Source organism: Macrobrachium nipponense, chromosome 10, assembly GCF_015104395.2.
Source record: "Macrobrachium nipponense isolate FS-2020 chromosome 10, ASM1510439v2, whole genome shotgun sequence".
NCBI lineage: Eukaryota > Metazoa > Arthropoda > Malacostraca > Decapoda > Palaemonidae > Macrobrachium > Macrobrachium nipponense.
Window position 1 is genome coordinate 101,450,753 of NC_087204.1, and position 19,346 is coordinate 101,470,098.

Here is a 19,346-nt window from a genome sequence, read left to right on the forward strand (position 1 = left end):
TAATGGTTGTGTTGATATTGCTAAGAGGATTTTCGGAGCTTAAGGAAAGCACCGAGTAGTTTGCTGTGAAATTTAAGCGTCCTTCTTGGAACTTTTAGAGAAAAATTTAAGTTTCTGGCTTTCAAACCTTATCTTTATATGTTAAATCACTAAAATATAAATCGTTATAGTACCAGATAAGAGTACAAGCAACTTCTGTCATCCCCAAACTCAGGAGGTTTAGAAAATTTTAAAGAAAGATGAAACTTTTCACCGAAAGTACTCTTACCCCTTACGAAGACAACCTCCCTTGGTAGAACTAGACTCATACCTTAAATAAGCAACCGGAATCCTAATACATATCTTAAGAAACCATAGATACGACTAGATTTAATGGCTAAAAGAACTCACTCACATCTTGCAGTTCTGTATATGCGCAAAAAGCAATAACGACTGAAGGTCTGAAACAAATGAACGTACTAATAAGGGGTAACCAGTAGTTCAATAACTTAGCCACTATCACTGTAACTTATTCAATGCCGTTTGTGGCGTCTAATTCAGAGAGCTCGTTTATGTCCAGCTATACATTCAAGTTCGGTGTTTAGAGATTTGCTTAGAGCTTTGTTTAGAGTTTTATAGAGTCTTGCGGCTACAGCAGCGCTTTACATGGAGCCAAAGCCAAATGCGGAGATAAACGGTTGTCTTGCAAATCTTAAAAGTGAGTCTAAAGGATAATCAGTTTTGATGAGGATTAGTCTAGGGCTTGTCTAGGGCGTGACGTGGGGAGATGACGTACGTAAATATAAATCAAACATACATTAAGGACTAAAACATTTGCTAAGTAAAACATGAAAACGGCAAAATAAATTGTAGTTTCTAAAACGCAGACATAGAAAGACAAATATAATGTATGTAAGATCAGCTTCACCGTGGGTAGGTAGGTCTAGCGCGCGATTTGAGCTGGTAACATACCTATATATTGAAACGTTTCTTTAATAAAAACACGTAAAAGGGAAAAATAAATCATAACTTTCCGAAAAAAAAGGACATAGAATGTAGGCTTATATTACTAGAACGTTATTTGATAAAATAACGAATACGTCACATGAATTGTATGCCTACCTTTCAAAAAATATATTGAAACTAATCATAAGCACCAATTTCTTGTCCAATTTCTTGTAATATAAAAAGAAGCATCGTTACTTATGCATCCCTGATGCAAGAAAATAAACATATTTCATAAGGACGCTGAATCACGAAATAAGTTAATTTGCATAAATAACCGAAAACCCAGTTTAGTTATTCACAATAGAGCTGTACAGAACACCAATAAAGCTTGTGTATATTTATTTTGCTATAAGAATACGTTTTATAGATATTTTAAAACAGACTGCCCCTAGAATATGTCTATTTCACAATACCCGGCGTTGATAACCGCATATCCAGTGGAGTGCACGACCAGACATGCGCAACCAAGTATTAGGCCTAATTATAACTACATTACCCCACATAGCGACGGTTATCGAGTTCATAACGTAACATCCGAGTTAATCAAAGCGAAATAACCTACCCAAGGCAGAAGAAGAAACGCACAATTATTCGCTGAAGGTAGAAACGTCTTTTCTCAGAAAGATTTCGCGAACGAGCCATTTTCGTAACCGCCCTTATAAGGCAAGAGAAGGCAGGCACATATCTCACACCAGAACAGGTTGTAGGAGCTTACGAGACGATTATGGGTTGTGGGGTTGTAAGTAGCTTCTTTGTTTGATTGCTGGGTTCCAGTGCATCGCAGTTACAGAGCTACGGTAAAGTTTTTTTTTATTATTTTCCAGGGATATCTCTAGAATAGAATATCTCAAGTTTTCTGGAATATCTCCAGCTCCCTTTTTTTATTGTTGGGTTCCAGTGGACCACTATTACCAAGCTAGAGCAAAGGGTTTTTTCCAGGAATACCTCTGGAATTCTGGAATAGAATATCTCAAGGTTTCTGGAATAGAATATCTCAAGGTTTCTGGAATATCTCAAGCTCCTTTTTTAATTGCTAGGTTCCAGTGCACTACAATTACCAAGATTTAGCAAAGGCTTTTTTTCCAGGAATTCCTCTGGAATTCTGGAATAAAATATCTCAAGGTTTCTGGAATATCTCAAGACTTCTGGAAAATCTTTATCTCCTTTTTTTGATAACTGGGTTCCAGTGAACCACAATTACCAAGCTATAGCCAAGGTTTTTTTTTACAGGAATACCTCTGGAATTCTGGAATAGAATATCTCAAGGTTTCTGGAAAATCTCTATCTCTTTTTTTTTATTGCCGAGTTCCAGTGCACCACAATTACCAAGCTATAGCAAAGGCTTTTTCCAGGATCCAACTGGAATTCTGGAATAGAATATCTCGAGGTTTCTGGAATATCTCAAGGCTTCTAGAATATCTCTAGCTCCTTTTTTTTATTGCTGGGTTCTAGTGCACCACAGTTACAAAGCTATGGCAAAGGATTTTTCCAGGGAGCCCTCTGGGATTCTTGAATAGAATAACTCATGGTTTCTGGGATATCTTTTTTTTTTTTTTTCTTTTTTTTTATTGCTGGGTTCCAGTGCACCACAATTACTAAGGTATAAGCAACGGTTTCTTCAAGGGATACCTCTGGAATTCTGGACCATCTCGAGGTTTCTGGAAGCTTGGTATCTAATCTATGGTAGGTATCTGACCAAGAGAATTATTATTATTATTATTATTATTATTATTATTATTATTATTATCATTATATATTATTATTATTCAGAAGATAAACACCTGATCATATAGGATAAGCCCACCAAAGGGGTCCCTGACTTGAAATTCAAGCTTCCAAAGAATAGTATGGTGTTCATTTGAAAGAAGTTACAGAATGTAACAAGAAATACGGAAAGAAGAGATCAGTTATCAGGAGAGGAAAATAAATTAACAGATTAATAAATAATTAGATAAAAATGCAAGTAAGTTATTAAAATACAAGGGGAATTGTGTAGGGTAGCAAAGGGACGATTCCCAAATCTATAGACAACAAACCGAGATGACATTTCTACACAGAAACACTCAAAAAGTATTACGAATCAGATGTTACCGAAGTTGCGACGCCAGCCAGTTTTAGTAACCCTGAATCAGTCAATCAAATGAAGACGGTACCCAGTTTCGACACGAGGGTACCAATTGGCTCAGGGTGGACACTATAATTATGGCACCATTTTTGGGAAGCCCAGCCGCCCCCCATACCCCGTCAGGCCTCTCCCCTCACAAAAAAAAATTAAGGAAAAACCAACATCAGTAACAAAAGATTCCCCCATCCCCCCCAAAAGCCGCATGAATGAAAAGGGCAATATGCAAATCAGGGAGTACCCCAAGGTGTTCTTTATTCTCCTACTTGGAATTTTTTTTTTGTTTTTTTTTTTAAAGCAAGATAAAAAGATGATAAAAATATAGAACAAAGCAAAATAATTCTAAAAATATATGTAACAAAAAAATAGCGCATGAATATAAAGGGTAATATGCAAATTCTGGGGAGCACACCAAGGTGTTGCTTCATCTCCTGCTTGGATTTTTTTTTATTACAAGCTAAAAAAAAATGTAAACAAATAAACCTGAGTTTATATGACTTAGGATTTTTATAGACAAAAAAAGAAAAATAAACAAAACGTAAACAAAACAATTATCTTCGTCTACAGTTGGATGTTTTTTTTTTTTCTTTCTTTTTGAGCGAATATCTCGGTCACCTGCCAAGCTATAATAAGTTTAGCAGCCAAAGCCGCCCAGGTATGAGGTGCTTTCGAATTATCCAATTGCAGCTATAGAGAGAGAGAGAGAGAGAGAGAGAGAGAGAGAAATGACGTCATGCGTTACTAGACAACTTTTGATGGAAACTGATTAAGAAAACAGGGTACTTTTTTTTTATTGAAGATTAAACTGCCTAAATAAAATACCTTAATATCATCAGCCCTGAGAGACCACAAACCACCGCCAAGGCTGCGTTATACATCAGATCAAAGAGGTCACTAGCTTCTCCCGGCTAAAAATGTAATATATTCCTATCTCCCATAAACCCAGAAATTTATCTATGCATACCTCGCTCTCCCAAATTCCAAAAAAAACAAACAAAATATATATATATGAATAAAAAATCTATCTATACATTCCCCTACTCCCAAATTTCAAATTCATAAAATATCGCAGACTGGAAAAAGCAATGAGAAACAATACTAAGGTTTCCAAGACGCAAAATCGAGAGAGACAATACAGAAACCTCTGCTGACTAATCTAAGTCCAGGGGTTTCTGCAGAGCAGAGCAGAATCTTTTATCATCTTATCCATCTATTTTTTTTTTCCAGAGCAACGACTGATTCATCAGGTAGAAGAAGAAGAAGAATTGGAAGGGGAAAAAGAAGAGGTAGGAGAAGAAAGAGGGGGAGGAGGAGGAGGAGGAGAAGAGGGAGGTCCTCCTTATATAGACAGAACATCAAGTTGGTTCACAGAAGATCTCGGGAGCTAATTCTGAATGGACGGAAAAGGGATCTCGAGGGGTGCCCCTGCTGGGGGTATTATGGGTAGGGGAAGGTGAAGGGGTGTTATCATACCCCCTTCCCCTGTCTCTCTCTCTTCGTTGAAGTGTTTATCATCCTCGCCCAGGGCGCTTCTTTGGGGGGAGATGGGCGCGACTCTTCAGCCGAGGGAGCTAATTTGATTTTGAATAGGGTAGCCTTGTCTGGGATGATATATCTTATTACGAATGAGTCTACTACTTGTTCGAAGCGCGTCGGTGTATGTATGTTCAACACTGTACTTTTATATATATTTATTTATATAATATACTTTTATTATATTTTTTTAATAAATAATAATATCTATATATACTATATCATATATATATATATAAATATATAGATATGTATTTATGTATTTATATATATATATATATATATATATATATAATCACAAAAAATCATAATCATAATCATAATCATAAAAATCATAATCATAATCATAAAAAAAAATACACAAACGAGTCTCACAAACCCCACCCAATCCACCAACTCCCCCACCCCCCGCTCCCCCGCCCCCACCCCAAACCCGCCCCCAAAATTAGAACTGTTCGCTAAAATAACATTCGCAAAATTAAACGCTTTTTGCAATACCGGATTTCCTATGGGCGTTGAGATTAAGAGAATGAGTAAACAAAAAATAAAAAAAATAAAAACTCTTGCTTTCTGTCGAATTCGTCAGGTCCGCATTGCGCCTGCGCAGACTCTCGAGTGTTTGCGCACGCGCAGGACATGCTCCGCTTAATAATTAAGTGTATTTTTAATGTTAATGATAAGTAAGTTATTGTCTGCTTATTAGATCAACTTTGAGAAAGTATTATTATTATTATTATTATTATTATTATTATTATTATTATTATTATTATTATTATTATTATTATTATAGCTGGAAGTAACCCCTGTTTTAAACATGTTTTATTATAATTAATTACTGCCTCAGCTGCGTTAATTAGAAAAATAGAGAAAAACCTTTATAAAATTAACGCAGCCGAGGCAACAATTACTTTTAATAAAATATTATTATTATTATTATTATTATTATTATTATTATTATATTATTATTAATTATTATTATTATTATTATTATTAAAGAACTTTCCCCAAATACGCCCTTTTTTCCACACTTTTACCGTACATTAGTCAATTTGCTCTTTAACTTCACTGGCGTCCCATAGGGTAGGCTACCCATCCCTATCCTAATTTCATGCCATCTCCTTCAGGTAGCTGAGGACGGCCATTACCTGTCAGGTAAACTTTGAGTACCACAGCTTACGATGACTTCGAGTTATAACTCAGACTTCAGGTTATTATAAAGCTCTCTCTCTCTCTCTCTCTCTCTCTCTCAAAACATGAGTGCTAGTTTTGACAGCTCCATATCTATATATTATCTGATGGTATGACAAATTATTCTCTCTCTCTCTCTCTCTCTCTCTCTCTCTCTCTCTCTCTTCTCTCTCTCTCTCTCCCTGTCCTTTATCCTTTCATGAGTATTTATGCAACTCTGAGAGGAGAGAGAGAGAGAGAGAGAGAGAGAGAGAGAGAGAATAATTTGTCTCACCAATCGAATAACATAGATATAGAGCTGTCAAAACTAGCACTCATGTTTTGAGAGAGAGAGAGAGAGAATGAATGATCCTTCCAACAAAGAAGGTTCAGCATTGTCCTCCCTCCTTCGTAGGATAAGAACGTCTCTCACAGATAGATCCTTCGCGGCCTGGCCCCGGGATCCTTCGCGTTAGATAACCTGTAACCTTTGAAGAACAAAAAATAAATAGGAAAAAAAAAAAATCCTTCCAGAGGCCTTCGGGAGAGAAAAAAAAAATAAGCGGTTTCCACTTGGCTTAAGACAAGGATTGGATTTAGCCTGTCCTCTGAAATTCATTTTTCAGAGAGAGAGAGAGAGAGCATGTCATTGGTAACTTTTGAGAGAGAGAGAGAGAGAGAGAGAGAGAGAGAGAGAGCATGTCTTTGGTAACTTTTGAGAGAGAGAGAGAGAGAGAGAGAGAGAGAGAGAGAGAGAATGTCTTTGTAACTTTTGAGAGAGAGAGAGAGAGAGAGAGAGAGCGAGATAGAGAGCATCTTTGGTAACTTTTGAGAGAGAGAGAGAGAGAGAGAACATGTCTTTGGTAACTTATTTTTCAGAGAGAGAGAGAGAGAGAGAGAGACTGTCTTCTGTAACTATTTTTTTCAGAGAGAGAGAGAGAGAGAGACAGAGACAGAGCACACAGAGACAGAGAGAGAGTGAGAGCCTGTCTTTGGTAACTTATTTTTCAGAGAGAGAGAGAGAGAGAGACAGAACAGACAGACAGACGAGACAGAGACAGAGAGATACAGAGACCAGAGACAGAGACAGAGAGAGAGTGAGAGCCTGTCTTTGGTAACTTATCTTTCTGAGAGAGAGAGAGAGAGAGAGAGAGAGAGCCTGTTTTTGGTAACTTATTTTTCTGGAGAGAGAGAGAGAGAGAGAGAGAGAGAGAGAGAAAGAGAGACGAAGAGCCTGTCTTTGGGGGGACTTATTTTTCTGAGAGAGCGAGAGAGAGAGCATGTCTTTGGTAACTTTTTTGAGAGAGAGAGAGAGATGAGGGGAGAGAGAGAGAAGAGAGAGGAGAGAGGGAGTGGAGAGAGAGGAGAAAGAGCCTTTCTTTGGTAACTTATTTTTTTCAGAGAGAGAGAGAGAGAGAGAGAGCCTTTCTTTGGTAACTTATTTTTCAGAGAGAGAGAGAGAGAGAGAGAGAGAGAGAGAGAGCCTGTCTATGGAACTATTTTTCAGTATTTTTAGAGAGAGAGAGAGAGAGAGAGAGAGAGAGAGAGAGCATGTCTTTGGTGACTTATTTTCAGAGAGAGAGAGAGAGAGAGAGAAGTTTGTCTTCGGTAACTTATTTTTCTTTGTAGGACTTTCTAGATTCATCAAAGTCATTATCCTCACAATGATTTGGGTACTAATATTAAACTTCCTCCTTCCCTCAGAGGTGGCGCCGCAGGAGAGAGAGAGAGAGAGAGAGAGAGAGAGAGAGAGAGAGAGGGGGGGGGGATGGAGGGGGGGGGGGTGAGGGGGGGCGCTTGCTTACCTTTAACAGCAGCATCTTGTAAAACCAGTTCGTGGTTCTTACAGTCAAACCACCAAGGGTCTTGCAATCTTGTACAATACAATGAGGGTTCCTAGCGCACCACCCACCGCCCACCACCACCCACCGCCCACTATCGCCTTCCATCCCCCTCTCTCTCTCAGCTTCTACAACCCCAACAACAAAAAATGGAGATAGTTGATTAGAATCGTGTTCTGGACCTGTGCTTCTCTCTCTCATTATTAAAGGTTGTCTGCGGTCTTCGGTAACGCTGCAGAATGTGAAGAAGTAAATCCACTTTTTCAGAAACCAATTTTTGAAGAAAAAATTTTACGCAGAATGTCATGAATAGTTAAAAATAGGAATGACAGCCTCCTATCATATCCCGGCTGAAATTAAAAGAAGATCCACATCGAAATCAGTAGAGAAATGGCAGGACATTCGCAGGAAAGAGATAAGAATCCTATCCATATGGAACAAGACCACCAAAGGGGCCATTGACTTGAAATTCAAGCTTCCAAAGAATATTATGGTGTTCATCCGAAAGAAGTAACAGAAGGTAAAGGGAAATACAGATAGAAGAGACCACTTAAGGAGATTTGTATTAGGGTCTTAATGCATTGCATCCTCGCTCAAACTTTTGAAAGTTCCAGAAGTTCCAGTTACACGACATCTTCAGGGAGACTGGAACGCAGTCCAGCGGTGTGAAGAGGAATAAAGGACCTCTGGAACTGGGAGAATCAGTGAATCTGGTTGCTCTAGGCAGATAAAGAGGATCAGGAATCAATCGTGAATGTGAAAGATCTCTGTTAAAATACGACTTAGGAAAAATTGACGAAGGGGAGACCATACGTCGATGGTTCAAACCATAACTGCTACTATTAATTAAAGAATAAAAACCAACCGCCACGAACCGCTTAATCAGAGAGAGATAAATCTCTGACAGGAGCTGATATCAACACCGGAGAGCAATATTCTGGTAAAGGAAGGACGAAAGAACTATTCCAGGTTGCACTTATGAAGAGCGATTAGAGTATCGACAGCTGATGGTCATTTGGATCCTTGCCAATTATTAGGAAATCTTTGTAATGAAAGAGATGATTTTTTATTTTTTCACCTAAAATTCGAACCATTCACAATTCCCAAACCGTTTTATCCTGCAAAAGCGTCCCGTTGAATTGCTATAAACGGTTCTTACCAGGACTTAACGAAAAACAGTTAACAAGTACCTACCTTTTTTTTCGCGTCAATGAGACGTTACCTTGTACACCTGACCTCATCACCCCCCAACTCCACCCCCGCAGAGCCCAAACGCCCCTCCTTATTAAGGTACCTCCTCCGGTCTTCCTCCTGTCTTCCTTCTTTTTTTCCCTTCCCTTAACCCCTCCCACCCCCGACCCCGCAAAAAAAAAAAAAAAAAAAAAAATGCATTTTGGCGTTTCTCGCCAAAATGGCCAACCTTACAAGGCATACCTGATATATAGCAAGTCACAGGCATGTCAAGAGGTAGGGTCAACTTGAATTATGGCCAAGGGGCCGCGGCAATCTTTGTACTTTTTCGGGGATGCTCTCGTAAACTCCTGTTAACACTTACATAAGGTTTAAGTACTTATATTTACATCAGTCAAGAGATTTACTTAATCCCCGGTGCTTTTATCGAAAATATTATAGGTTCATTTATGCGTTTACGTTGGCGCGTTGCTCGCGAAAGAACTTTTATTTGACGAGACATTTAAGTAGCGTTTAGCAGCAGTCTTGGGTTCGATACCGTTGTTGGAAAGACATTAATTTAGCGTTCAGCTACCTAAGGCTGACTGTCCTGGGATCGATCTCGATGTGGGGTGTTGACGTTTAATTTCTATAAAGCAAGTGGCTGTGCGTTGATAATTTAAAAAAAAAAGGAATGAAAATGAAATAAAGTATTTATTAGAAGTTAAGAAATTAGTGATAAATAAATTCCAAGTTGATAAATAGATATTGTTTCCATCAGTTAAGATGAAAACAAAGACACTATGAAATAATCTTTAAATAAAAAAATACAAAATATTTAAAAGATCCCATCTCCTGATTTTATATCTGGTAAAGTAATGACCTAAAAACCGAATAAGTGAAGCGTTAAGTAACAATGATTTAATGGTCATAATTGGAAATAAGCTATATATATATATATAATATATATATATATATATATATATATATATATATATGCATATATTATAATATATGTGTATATATACATATATTATATACATATATATTTACATATAGATATATACATATATATATGTGTTATATATATACATATATATATATTATACATATAATACATATATATATATATATATATATATATATATATATATATATGATATATATATATTGTATATATAATTACTATTCAGAAGATGGAACAAGCCCACTACAGGGGCCGCTGACTTAAAATTCAAAAACTTCCAAAGAATACTGTGGTGTTCATCAGAAAGAAGTGACAGAAGGTAGAGAGGGAAATGCAGGAAGAAGAGATCACTTAATAAAAGGGGAAAACAAACAAACAGATAAATAAATAAATAAATAAATAAATAAAAATTTAAGTAAATTATAAAAATGCAATGACAACCATATTTTGGCAGCAAATCACTGCATGTTCACTTGAACTTCTGTGGTGGAGGAAGAGGAGGAGGAGGAATAAAGGACCCCAGAAACTAATACATAACTCCCTAATGCCCTCCATTTCACTCTCGTAAGATTAATAAAACAAAAAATCAAATCCCTAAATCAGATCTCTTCACTTTCACCTCCAAGAATCGCCGCCACGAGCCATCATTATCTCCGGAGCCAACCTCTCATTAAACTGGGCCATTCCAGACCCGCGCCTCGGACATAAGAGGTTCTCGGACGGCCCGGGTGACAGCAGCGGAGCCAACGCCGAGGTCCAATTAACTCGGAGATCCCCCGAGTCTTCGGGGAACCTACCAGGTATACTTGATTGCGGGAGTCGAAATTTGTAAAATTCGAAGGGTCAAGAAAACTGGATTTGCCAACTTACATTGATAGTTATCTGGGTATCTCGCTCTCTCTCTCTCTCTCTCTCTATCTCTTCTCTCTCTTGTAAATATATACAGAGAGAGAGAGAGAGGAGAGAGAGAGAGAGAGAGAAGGATCTAGATAACTGGCAAAAGAGAGATAGATAATTAGCGAGAGAGAGAGATAACTGGTAAGAGACAGATGGATAATTAGCAATAGAGAGAGAGAGAGAGAGAGATAACTGGCAAAAGAGAGAGATAGATAGCGAGGAGAGAGAGGAGAGAAGAACGAGAGAGAGAGAGAGAGAGAGAGAGAGAGAGAGAGACGACTAACTAACAAATCACTTCACTAAACACGACAACTAGAAATTGCTGCCTTATATTGAAAGTATCGAGTCTGTTCGATACACTTGAACACAATTAATTCCACACTGAGAGAGAGAGAGAGAGAGAGAGAGAGAGAGAGAGAGAGAGAGAGAGAACTGACACACAGGGTGGCCTACTGATTAACAATAGGGCAGCTTCAGAGTAGCAATAATTTATTTCATCAGTCACTTTGCAGTCGACTTGAGTCTTCAATTATATAGACAAGAAGAGGACGCTGACTTCGACCATTTAAGGCTTCGTTCGTCTTCCTCGTGCATGCAAGAGAGAGAGAGAGAGAGAGAGAGAGAGAGAGAGAGAGACTAACACTCACCTACCATTCGAAAACTTAATGATTACGAATAACAAAAGTATAACCGTTAGAAATAGGACTATGTAGTTACTCTAAAAAAGATCTATATCAGTACGTACGCACATATACACGAACACACACACACACGAATACACGCACATTTACACACACGAAACTATAACGGTTAAAGGGAGGAGCCACTATATTCCAAAAAAGAGACGGTACTCTATCAGACAAGATATATGTCTGCAAACTACGTACACCTCACCTAATTGGTGTCTATGCCCGTGTAATTGTCTCTCTCTGCTTCTAATGAGATTCGTCTAGTGATATGTGAGTATCATCTATCTATCTATCTATCTATCTATCTTTATCTCTCTTATCACTATCTATCTATATATATATATATAGTTTATATATATATATATATATTATATATATATATATATATATATATTCAGCTTACATCATGTCCAGGAAATATGCAAATAGTGTTTCATTTAACTAAAATATTAATAAATTGCAAATTAACAATTTGCACAAATTTGTACCTAACCCTAAGTACATGACCATATGCAAATGAATATCAACTCACTGAACAACCTATTAGGCCTATGTACAGCTATGTACGTAATGTGCGTACTTGTACTACGTATGCAAAATACAATTACCCACTCTCCGTAATGAAATGAATATAAACATGTGTAAAAATTAGAACCTAAACATCCAGCAGTAACTGTGCGTAGAATGCAAATCGGGTTCGTCCTTGCAAGCAAACGAAGACTAACCACTTTAAAACCGTCTACTATATTGCAGCGTTCCTATCTCTGCGAAATGAAGGATGGGAGGAGGTTAGGTCTCATTGACTAACAGCACCACACCTGTCAGCTGACGACCAGAGGAATAAATTCTCAAAAGACTCCAAAGCCTTATACGGTGACAGACAGCAATGATACTTCATCCATTGCCTGGCAAGATGAGGAAATGTTTTCAACTCTACTACGTCTGGTTTGATGGCGAACAAGTGTGTACTGATATATATATATATATATATATATATATATATATATATATATATATATATATAATATATATATATATATATATATATTATATATGTGTGTGTGTGTGTGTGTGTGTGTGTGTGTGTGTGTGTGTGTGTGTGTGTGTAGTCTGGAGGTGATGTATTCCACGTTTTAATGCCACAGTCCTGAACGAGGAAGCTTGGGACACCTTCATGAACTTAGTATGAATGCAAAGCATTTGCAAAGCAGTTGAAAAGAAGTCTAGAAAAAACGTAATTTTTGAAAGGATAAGTGTATACTATAAAATTATAATATTAAAACATATTATTAATATTTTTTTTTTTTTTTCTTTTTTTTTTTTTTTTGGTCTAATCACATCATCCTATTTGACTCGGTGGTTTTTATGGTGTGGGGTTCCTGGTTGCAGCCTCCTTAGGAGTCCATCACTTTTCTCACAATGTGTGCTGTTTCTAGGAGCACACTCTTCTGCATGAGTCCTGGAGTTTTTCCAAGTTCCTTTTCAACGATCTTGGGATCGTGCCTAGTGTCCCTATGATTATGGGTAGTTTCCACTGGCATATCCCATATCCTTCTCATATCTACTATTATCAGGTCCTGATACTTATTATTATTATTATTATTATTATTATTATTATTTATTATTATTATTATTATTATTATTATTATTATTATTATTATTATTATTATTATTATTATTATTATTATTATTATTAGTCAGAAGATAAACCCTTATTCATGTAGGGATACTGACTTGAAATTTAAGCTTCCAAAGAATATTAAGGTGTTCATTTGAAAGAAGTTACAGAAAGTAGAGGGAAATACAGAAAGAAGAGATCAGTTATTATTATTATTATTTATTATTATTATTATTATTATTATTATTATTATTATTATTATTATTATTTTATTATCATTATTATTAACAAGAAGATAAACCCTGTTCATATGGGACAAGCCCACCACAGGTGCCACTGACTTGAAATTCAAGCTTCCAAAAAATATTATAGTGTTCATTTGAAAGAAGTTACAGACACTAACAGGAAACAGAAAGAAGAGATATCAGTTATTAGAAAACGAAGATAAATGAAAAAATTAATAAATAAATTGATAAAAATTTTAATGGCGTAATACATACAATAAAAAATATTCAATAAACTATAAATGCAATACATTAATACATCAACAAAGGAATAACTAAACTAGATAATAAGATAACATATTGCTGCCAAATCTGGGTCGGAATTCCTGATGCCATAACTTGAATCCCCCAGAGATTTTCGAGCTATGTATAAACAAAGGACGTTGTGAATGACGTCATTCCTAACTCTGAATGATTATTTCCTATCGTGTGATCATTTGGTTAAAATTCTTTTGTCATTTTATCTCTGACAAAGAGAGGACTTCTACTTATGTAAGTAATCTCTACTGACGAGTGGATGTATATACTGTATTTATGTATAAATACAATGTATTTTCATATATATATATATATATATATATATATATATATATATATATATATATATATGTATATATATATATTATACCAGACGATGAGGACAGTCAGTCCTGGAAAGCTTGTAATGTTTCCTTAATAAATATCACCGCTAGATACCATCTAGTTTAAATGAGGTCCTGTTATCAATTGTATTAATGCACAGAACAATTGTGTAAGTGATAAAGTTAAGTTTAATATGTATGTATGTATGTATGTATGTATGTATGTATGTATGTATGTATGTATGCGTGTGGATATAACAGCAAAATACACAGCCAAAGCTGTACACATACAAAAATCACAACAAAGTGATACTCCAAAGACAACCAACGGACCCACTACTACAAGTTAACACCATTTTCCACAAAAGCAGCTGACAGCTGACATCGGAACCGCCACTAAATACCAACAAAATGTGCTGCTGCTACTGTTGCTGCTATTCCTTCCTCCTCTCTGACCAAAACCCTGTCATCACTGAACGTGCCAAGAGGACACAAGACAACACAGAAGCAGCAGCGGCCCCCCTCCCCCCTTAAGGAAGACAGCAGCTGGTAACAGGAGACAGGTCGAGAATACATTATAAGCCTGCAGTGGCGACCAGGTTCTTATATCATGCACGAGTGGATGCGATGCATGCCTCTGCATTGGAGTAGCTAGGTGAATAAGGAGTCTCTCTATTCCCTGTAGAGACGACTGAAGTCCTTACGCAAGGGAGTCGTCAACCAGACGGAGAATACACCAAGTATACAGTGGCAAGACCGACAATACAGTCTTTGATAAGGAAAGATGAGCATAGGATTCTGGAATGATGATTATATTCGTTTCACTGGAAGTACTATACACTGGAATGACTAACAACAGTCTTTTATAAGGAAAGATGAACATAGGATCCTGGAATGTTAATATTCGTTTCCCTGGAAGTACCATGAACTGGAAAAAGTGACAACAGTCTTTGATAGGGAAAGATGAACATAAGATTCTGTAATAATGATAATTTTCGTTTCACTGGAAGTACTATACACTGGAATGACTGACAACATTCTTTTATGAGGAAAGATGAACATAGGATCCTGGATGATAATATTCGTTTCACTGGAAGTACTATACACTAGAAAAACTGAAAACAGACTCTTTGATAAGTAAAGGTTAACATAGGATCCTGGAATGATATGATCGTCATTTACGCCATTTCACTGGAAGTAGTATACACTGGAAAGATTGACAAAGGAGTCTTTGATAAAGAAAGATGAACAATGGATCCTGGAATGATAATCTTGATTTCCCTGGAAGAAGTACACAGTGGAAAGATGGACAATGGAGTCTACGATTAGAAAAGCTGAACACAGGATGCTGAAATGATAATCTTTGTTTCACTGGAAGCACTATACACTGGAATGACTGGCAGCAGTGTCTTCGATCAGGAAAGAAGAACATAGGATCCTGGAAGAATAATCTTTGCTTTACTGGAAGCAGTACACACTGGAAAGGATAACGGAGTCTTTGATAAGATGAACACACGATCCTGGATTAGTCTGGATGTTGGGCTAACATCCTGGAGGATGAACTTTCGCCAAGAGGGCCCGGCTCTTTTGCATGTGTGGTGTGGATGGAATCGGGTTTCCTTCTGAATAATCTCATTTTATTCATCAGATAGCTTTTGGGCCCAACCTCCTTTGATGGAGCAGTACGATCCTTGGCAATTCCGTCGGCACTTGTGCTTGACACCCCAGCCTGGCTTGTTCATGAAATACAAATGGGGGCCATTTACACTTGTTTATATACATGTGTACTGTCTGATCTCTTGAGGAGTGAGCTCCAGAAGTTTAAAAGCATGGCCGTTTTCGATTTTTGGGGTGTGTTTGCAATTCCTATGCCCTCCTGCATGGAAGTGAAATGACTACCAAAGTTGAAGTTATGATATAGGCTTCTTGAAGCCAAGATGGACGAAAGAGCCAGCAAGTGTAACAAAACAGAATAGACTATAAATTCCTCCCTCAAAAGGGAGCATACCTACTCCAGTATCAAACCCCTGTGTATTGATATTTTATTCATAAGTTATTGAGATCCGAACAAAATATTGCAACTCTAAGAATGGACACAAAAACTCCAAACAGACTTTCTTTACAGATGAAATGATAAAACATGGTTCCCAAAATCTATGGTGCTTCTGCATGTTTTCCCTTTCTTTAGCTTGGAAGCTTTAAAGCAAGGCTGAACAATCCACCTACGACAATCCAAAAGGCTCATTTCTCCAAAATGTTTCATTTCCACCTCTCCAAGACTCTAATCATTTGTAGCCAGTCACAAGGGCCATCTGTGGTCGAATTTTTGTAAAAAGAACTTTGTGTGTTATCTTGGTAACAATTCAAGAAACCTACAGATAAGAATGATTAAACATAGAACCTCTAGATCAGAACTGCGTTCGTAATGTCAAATGTAAATCTTGAGAATAAGGAAGACTCAGAAAGGCTACACAAGAATATTTTTTTTTTATAATTGATTTAGATGCTCAACTGAAGACCAGTTGCCGTTTGTCCTCAAGTAAATACATTTCAACAGCAGACTATTAAAACAAATGAAGATAGAAGTGTTTACATGCACACACACATATACACACGCACACAACAGAATTTCCATACGTTCATGTAAAACCTAGCTTAGAACTACAAAAAAAAAAAATGCGTAGAAACTACAAATAAATACAAATAAACAAAAACGAAATTTTAACTACAAAAAAATACGAAAATTTACAAATAAAAAAATGCAAATAATAAAAAAAGGTAAAAAACCATAAAAACGAAAAATTACAAAACCACAAAAAACTACTAAAAAAGCTACACACAACAAACTAAAAATACAAAAACTACAGAAAACTGGACAAAAACTACAAATAATTAATATAAATCTACGAAAAAACTACAAAAAAAAAACTACAAAACAACAAAAAATGACAAAACTTACGAAAAAACTACAAAAAACTCTCCCAAAAAAAGTCCACACGTAATTCTAAAATCATATCCCCAACAAAGAACGCATTAGAACTAAGAGAACCTGTTCTGATAACTACACACAGTCGCTTTTAAAAGCTTAGCCCTTCCTTTATCTAAGCGGTGTTGTTCATTTCACTGTTATCAGCGAATTTGTTTAAAGTGAAGTCGCTTTAAAAAAAATAATAGGTATTTATTTGAAGAACTTTCTCAAGGTTAAAAGTGAAGAAAATTACTGCAGGCTAAATTTTATTATTATTATTATTTTTTTTTTTTTTTTTTTTTTGCTCTATCACAGTCCTCCAATTCGACTGGGTGGTATTTATAGTGTGGGGTTCCGGGTTGCATCCTGCCTCCTTAGGAGTCCATCACTTTTCTTACTATGTGTGCCGTTTCTAGGATCACACTCTTCTGCATGAGTCCTGGAGCTACTTCAGCCTCTAGTTTTTCTAGATTCCTTTTCAGGGATCTTGGGATCGTGCCTAGTGCTCCTATGATTATGGGTACGATTTCCACTGGCATATCCCATATCCTTCTTATTTCTATTTTCAGATCTTGATACTTATTCCATTTTTTTCCCTCTCTTTCTCTTCAACTCTGGTGTCCCATGGTATTGCGACATCAATGAGTGATACTTTCTTCTTGACTTTGTCGATCAACCGTCACGTCTGGTCTGTTTGAACGTATCACCCTATCCGTTCTATACCATAGTCCCAGAGGATCTTTGCGTGATCGTTTTCTATCACTCCCTCAGGTTGGTGCTCGTACCACTTATTACTGCAAGGTAGCTGATGTTTCTTGCACAGGCTCCAGCGGAGGGCTTTTGCCACTGAATCATGCCTCTTTTTGTACTGGTTCTGTGCAAGTGCCAGGCATTCGCTTGCTATGTGGTTTATGGTTTCATTTTTCGTATTGCACTTCCTACATATGGGAGAGATGTTATTTCCGTCTATCGTTCTTTGAACATATCTGGTTCTTAGGGCCTGATCTTGTGCCGCTGTTATCATTCCTTCAGTTTCCTTCTTTAACTCTCCCCTCTGTAGCCATTGCCATGTGTCATCGCTGGCTAGTTCTTTAGTCTGTCTCATGTATTGTCCGTGCATTGGTTTGTTGTGCCAGTCCTCTGTTCTGTTTGTCATTCTCCTGTCTCTGTATATTTCTGGGTCTTCGTCTACTTTTATTAGTCCTTCTTCCCATGCACTCTTTAGCCACTCGTTCTTCACTGGTTTTTCAGATATTGCCCCAGTGCTCTGTTTCTCAATGTTGACCCGTTTAGGGTTTTGAACCCCGTTGCAGTCCTCTATACTTAGTATCCTCTCCCTCCTTCCTTTCGTGTTATGTATAGTCCTGTCCCGTATTTGCTCTTGGGTGTAGTGCTTGTGTATTGTCATATGTTTCCTGGTTTTCTGATCTATGCTGCGGAGTTCTGCCTTCGTCCATTCCACTATTCCTGCGCTGTATCTGATTACTGGCACTGCCCATGTGTTTATGGCTTTTATCATATTTCCTCCATTGAGTTTTGACTTGAGTCTCTGCATGTATTCTTTCCTGATCGTGTCCTTCATCTCTTGGTGTTTTATATCCCCTCCTTCCATTATTCCCAGGTATTTGTATCCTGTCTCATCTATGTGTTTGATGTTGCTCCCAGGTCTGGTAGCTTTGTATCCCTTCAGTTCTCGTTACTTTGCCTTTTTGTATGTTGACTAAGGCGCATTTTGCTATTCCATACTCCATCCTGATGTCCCCAGATACAATCCTTACAGTCTGGATAAGGGTATCTATTTCCTTGATGCTCTTACCATACAGCTTGATGTCGTCCATGAACATCAGATGGTTGATTCTGTAGCCTCTTTTCTTGAGTTGGTACCCGGCATCCATCTTCTGTAGTACTTTTGTCATGGGAATCATGGCTACTACGAAGAGTAGTGGGGACAGTGAGTCGCCCTGGAAGATCCCTCTCCTGATATTAACCTCTGCTGGTCTTATTCCAGAGCTTGTAAAGTATTGTATTCCAGTTGCGCATTGTATTTTTGAGGAAGCTGATGGTGTTTTCCTCTGCCCCATATATTTTCAGGCATTCTATTAGCCATGTGTGTGGTATCATGTCGAAGGCTTTCTTATAGTCTATCCATTTCCTTCTCCTACTGTTCTTCATTACCATTTTGTCTATCAGGAGCTGGTCCTTTGTGCCCCTACACTTCCTTCTGCAGCCTTTCTGTTGGTTGGGGATGGTGTTTGTCTCCTCTAGGTAGTTGTATAGCCTTTCACTGATGATACCTGTTAGTAACTTCCACATTATTGGTAGGCAGGTGATAGGCCTGTAGTTACTTGCTATATTTCCCTTACTCTTGTCTTTTTGTACTAAGGATGTTCTTCCTGTGGTCATCCATTTGGGTGCTTGGTGATTTGTGATACAATGCTGGAGCTGTTTCTGCTATTCGTGGGTGTAGGCCTTGAAGTTTTTGAGCCAGTATCCATGGACTTCATCGGGACCTGGGCTTTCAG

At 37.4% G+C, this 19,346-nt stretch overlaps 1 protein-coding gene across 13 annotated transcripts in view; it reads right to left on the reverse strand.

Moving 5' to 3' along the window:
• The window catches only part of LOC135223820 (mucin-2-like), a 503,176-nt gene that overhangs the window by 275,748 nt on the left and 208,082 nt on the right, over positions 1-19,346 (reverse strand). The window contains exon 1 of one of the 13 annotated variants that reach the window (XM_064262665.1): positions 7,615-7,644. The exons of the other annotated variants lie outside the window; for them this stretch is intronic. Within the exon in view, the coding sequence (XP_064118735.1) occupies positions 7,615-7,629 (15 nt within the window). The 5' untranslated portion in view covers positions 7,630-7,644. Of the gene's footprint in view, positions 1-7,614; positions 7,645-19,346 lie in introns of those variants that run through there. 13 annotated transcript variants of the gene reach the window in all.